General features: G+C 36.0%; 1 protein-coding gene across 2 annotated transcripts; it reads left to right on the forward strand.

Moving 5' to 3' along the window:
• Window positions 1–558: 558 nt before the first annotated feature.
• LOC122638311 lies at window positions 559–4,400 on the forward strand. Of its 2 annotated transcripts, none has more exons than XR_006329400.1 (3): window positions 559–1,317; window positions 3,631–3,776; window positions 3,954–4,400. XR_006329400.1 is itself a non-coding variant. In XM_043831216.1 (3 exons), the coding sequence occupies exons 1-3, from the start codon at window positions 780–782 to the stop codon at window positions 4,012–4,014; spliced, it is 732 nt and encodes a 243-aa protein (XP_043687151.1). In that variant the 5' UTR covers window positions 559–779; the 3' UTR covers window positions 4,015–4,400. The 2 variants fall into 2 exon arrangements, 1 of the variants encoding a protein (XP_043687151.1); XM_043831216.1 differs by having other exon boundaries at window positions 3,644–3,776.

Here is a 4,400-nt window from a genome sequence, read left to right on the forward strand (position 1 = left end):
ATTTGATCTAGGGCTTTTCTGTTCTCGTTGAAGGTACGTGCATGCCTCCTCTAACCCCTTTTCTTCTCTTCCTTTTGTTTTATTTTTCAAATAATGTATTGGTTGTACTTTGTATTCAAGCATTTTTTTTCCTGCATTTTGGGTTTTGATTCATCTTCTGTGGGATTAGCATATATTTGATAAGCCACATATGTGTTTCTGGTTAATCTTCTCTATTTTTCATTCTGGGTTGGTTCTGGGTTTTTAGCGCCTTTGATGCTGCATTGAACGATCCAGCTCGTTTTCAAGCATTCTGCTGTTTTATTATGTGCGTTTTCCATCTCTGTTTTCGAACCTCTTTCTGTTTTTTTTTACTGAATACATTTTTGTTTATTAAGTTTCAGTTGCTTTGTATGTTTTTAAATGGATGTTCCAGCTGCATTTAGACGGTTTTCCATATAGCTATTTTTTTTTAAATTCTCTTTTAATTTGTGAATGCAGGATTCTGTTTCGTGATTACAATTTGCTTTAGGAACTTAAATTTCAATTTCTTGGAGGTGAAGAAGAAAGTATAGATTTAACTATAAATTGAAATTGTAAAGGTTGCTTAGTTTATGAGTATCGAGATTTAGTGGGTACTGGTTAGAATACTCATCAACAACAGAGCTAAGAGGTGAAGGAGAACCTGTGTTAATGGGGTTGATTAGAAAAGTCTGACCTTTTGGTATTGCCAAGCAGAATGTACAGGTTCATGATTTAGAAGGGGAGAGGGGATAGAGTGGGCTTATGTGTTTGTTCACATGGATCTTAGAGAAAAAGATCTTTTAATTGATCTTGAATGTGGTGGGACTAATGGTGAAGAAGAAGGAAATAAAGAACCATGTACAGTTGCTAAGCCAACAAAGAAATTATTGGGTAGGGTATGGGATGGGTTTGTGAGCTTTGATGGTGCAATCAAAGTTGAAAGGGCCATGAGTTTAGTCAATTCCTCAAGTTCTGCTGATGTTTGTCCAGAGAATCCAGAAATGTTAACAGAGAAGAAGTCTGGACAAGACGAACCATTGGGCCTTGGTGAAAATAAAATACTGAAGGAGAAACGTAAAAAGACAAGCTCTAAAAAGCCTGCAAAGCCACCACGACCTCCCAGAGGTCCATCATTGGATGCTGCTGATATGAAACTGGTCCGAGAGATCTCTGAGCTTGCTATGTTGAAGCGGGCCAGGATTGAGCGGATGAAGGCATTGAAGAAGATAAAAGCAGTGAAGGCAACATCATCAAGTAGCAGTGTGTGTGCTATGGTCGTCACCATACTCTTCTGCCTTGTAATGATTTTTCAAGGTAACGTTGTTTTTTGGAGTTTGCACTGGCTCTTTACTTCTCCATGTACGTCTTTACTTGTGATTTCTGCATGTTTCTTCTATATTTTATTGTAATTTTTTTATGTTCTTGTATACTTCGTATTGTTTGCTATGCTAGTAAATCAATGATTCATAGTTGCAGTAGGTGCAACCAATGAATTTAACCTTCTTTTCGATTAGGAGTTGATTTCACTTGCTATTCTAAATTGGTGAATCTATGTGGATAAATCTTTGTTACAATATGAGATGAATTACTTATTTGTAATTAACTTATATGTTTCAGCTTTCCTTTTGATGCTAATTATTACAAGCAATCCATTCTCTATGAATGGTACCCAAGATTTGATTGCATGTTAAAAAATATTGTATCCAATAACATTCTCAAAGTTAGAAGCAAGAATTTGTACAAACAAGCAAGGTGTTTTTTTTTGTTTTTGTAGCTTTGTAGTATAGGTTGTGCATTGTGGATGACATATCTGTGTTTTAAACTAGAGTACTGTGCATCTTTAATGATCTCAATTATGTGTTTGACCAGTGATCAGAATGAGAATTTGATCCGAACCCTCTGGTCAAATAATAGTGTCTAGTTTCATTCTTTGTATAACTACGATATTTTCTCTGTGTTTCTAGATGGGAGTTTCCAAAGGCAAATTTATCTATTAGATACTGTAGAAGCTCCGTATCATCTACATATGCAGTTAATACTTCATGATATTATCATTGTACTACGAGAATGATCATGTCAATCATTTCTAAATGCTGATAAATCTGGCCATCATAAATTGCTGTTCATCTTGCACATTAACCTGTTGTGTGGATTGATTGCATTTACAATGAATTCAATTTTTTTTCTTTCTTTCCCAGATCACTGGCATTCAAGTAGTTTATATACAAGTTTTCATGTTATATATAGTAGTTACAAAGCATTCATGTAGTTTAAATTGGTTACATGGGTAGTATAGTAGAACTGATTTTTATGTTTAACCTTGAACTTGACCTCATGTATTTCAGCTTTTAGGTAACCTTGGTTCTCATGTATCAAAGTAATACACATTTCAGCTTCCAATAGCATCCAGTAGAACCTTGTAGCACTTCTTCTAGAACCTTCTTTTGCTGTTGTAGAGAATGGAAATTGACAAGTCCACAAGTTACATCAACAGAGTGATGGCTTGATAAGTCCACAAGTTGTCAGCCTGTGTGTATGTTACTTCTGTTTAACTTTCAGTAATCTATATTTATGAGCTACCATACTGGAAATCTTATCCCATCTGTGACCCTTGCCGTCTCGGAGATAAATGTTTCTACCTTCTTGTGGAGTTTTTAGGGCATGTGGCTTTTACTAAGCTAGAAGCTGGATATTCTGCTTAACTAAAGACCGAGCGGAAGACAAAAGTATGACTGTTATATTTTTTTTTTATCATATATCACTGGATAGGAGCTTATGTCATTGTTTTATTGCTATATTTTTCAAAAACCTAAAGAAGTTTCTATTGTATCAACATAACTTGAAATCTATGGTAGAACTCTTCCACAAATAAGGAGAAAAAACCAATGAGATTGCAGAGATGTTACAAAAGCATGGTTGACAGTTGGACTCAGCACATGTTGAGACTTGTTCTTAAACTGTTTGGAAGAGTCCATGCGACAATGCGAGCAAGTGGCTAGTAATCGATAGATTTCATGATTTCCCTTTTCATGTGTATGCCCATATGGTCCATGAATCTTATTTGAGTAATAAGTTATCTGGTGAAATCATATCAAGGTCTTTGAGCCTGCCATGAATTGAATGTTAATTCTACTGACAGATGGCTACATATTTTTTTTATTTGCTTTCGTAGGGTTCATAAGGTGATGTATGGAGCATGTCATGCTCCGAATCCAACTCTACCTTTTGAGTGTTTATGCATTTCAAACTGCATGATTTAATCTATTGGTTAAGACTTAAGTTCTCAGCTGATGCTTCTTTCAGGACAGGACCTGATACTTTAAAAGAATTGGCTGTTCATGCTTCTCCTTTTGTCACTTGGGTTAATATGTATCTGATCTAAAGTTGTCTCTCTTACTATTTAAACCATGAGTCGTAGTTTCCTATCCCATTCTTTAACATGTACCTTTAGGACATAAAACATGTCCTCCAAAACCGGTATGTATGACAGGGAGTTGGTTCGACTTTCTTGCCAAACTATATGTGTTCATTAAGCAGATTTTCTACATTACGCACTTGACTGGCTTTGCAATGTTCTGGAAGATTTATGTTCAAGCGTCATGTAGATATTCTTTTTCATATTTTTAGATATTCATTGCAGGAATGTGTTCCAAAAGCAGCTCAAGTGTTACCTTCCAGGGATCTCCTGAAACAGCTGTTGGATTGATTTCAGTTCCATATAATAAGACTCTTTCTGCTAGTGATGCCAATGGACCTAATACCCTATCACCCAAGTAAGTTTTTACTCCTTGCTTTCCGTCCTGAACTGAATGATTTCAACATTACAAGAAATCAAGGATCTTTTTGGATTGTTTAAGAGCATTGACTATGTTTTAGTTCTTGTGTTGCATTTGGGTAATAATATTCTGGTGATTTTGCTGATGTCTCCTTTATTCTTCTTTACATTGCAGTTTTGTGGAACAAGTTGCTGGGTCTACTCCCGGGGAAGAAGTGAGTAGAGCTACTGGATGAAATGGAATGCCTGTCAATGAGAATTTGGAAGGTGCTGTGAGGCCTGTCCAGTAGAAGATACGTAGGTTGTCCTTGCCAGTTTTGGTACATAACAGCTTGTTTTGATGATTTCAGTTGTGTATATATGTGTAGAATTTTTGCCTAATGAGGGTGAAAGGCTTAGGAAAGTTGTTTTTCCCCAGTGCAATAAGTAGAGATTTAAATTAGTGGTCTGCGAAGTAGCACTTGTTCTTCAGTACCTGTTTATGACGGACTTAGGGACGTGGTATTATGCTCATAAACCAGTGTTTTCTAAGACCATCAACCTGGTTCTGACTGTGGTTGGATGACCATTTGGATTGTCAACTTTCTACTTATAAAGTTCATTAATCAGATTATAATCTTCC

This window comes from Telopea speciosissima, chromosome 8 (genome assembly GCF_018873765.1).
Source record: "Telopea speciosissima isolate NSW1024214 ecotype Mountain lineage chromosome 8, Tspe_v1, whole genome shotgun sequence".
In the NCBI taxonomy this organism is placed as follows: domain Eukaryota; kingdom Viridiplantae; phylum Streptophyta; class Magnoliopsida; order Proteales; family Proteaceae; genus Telopea; species Telopea speciosissima.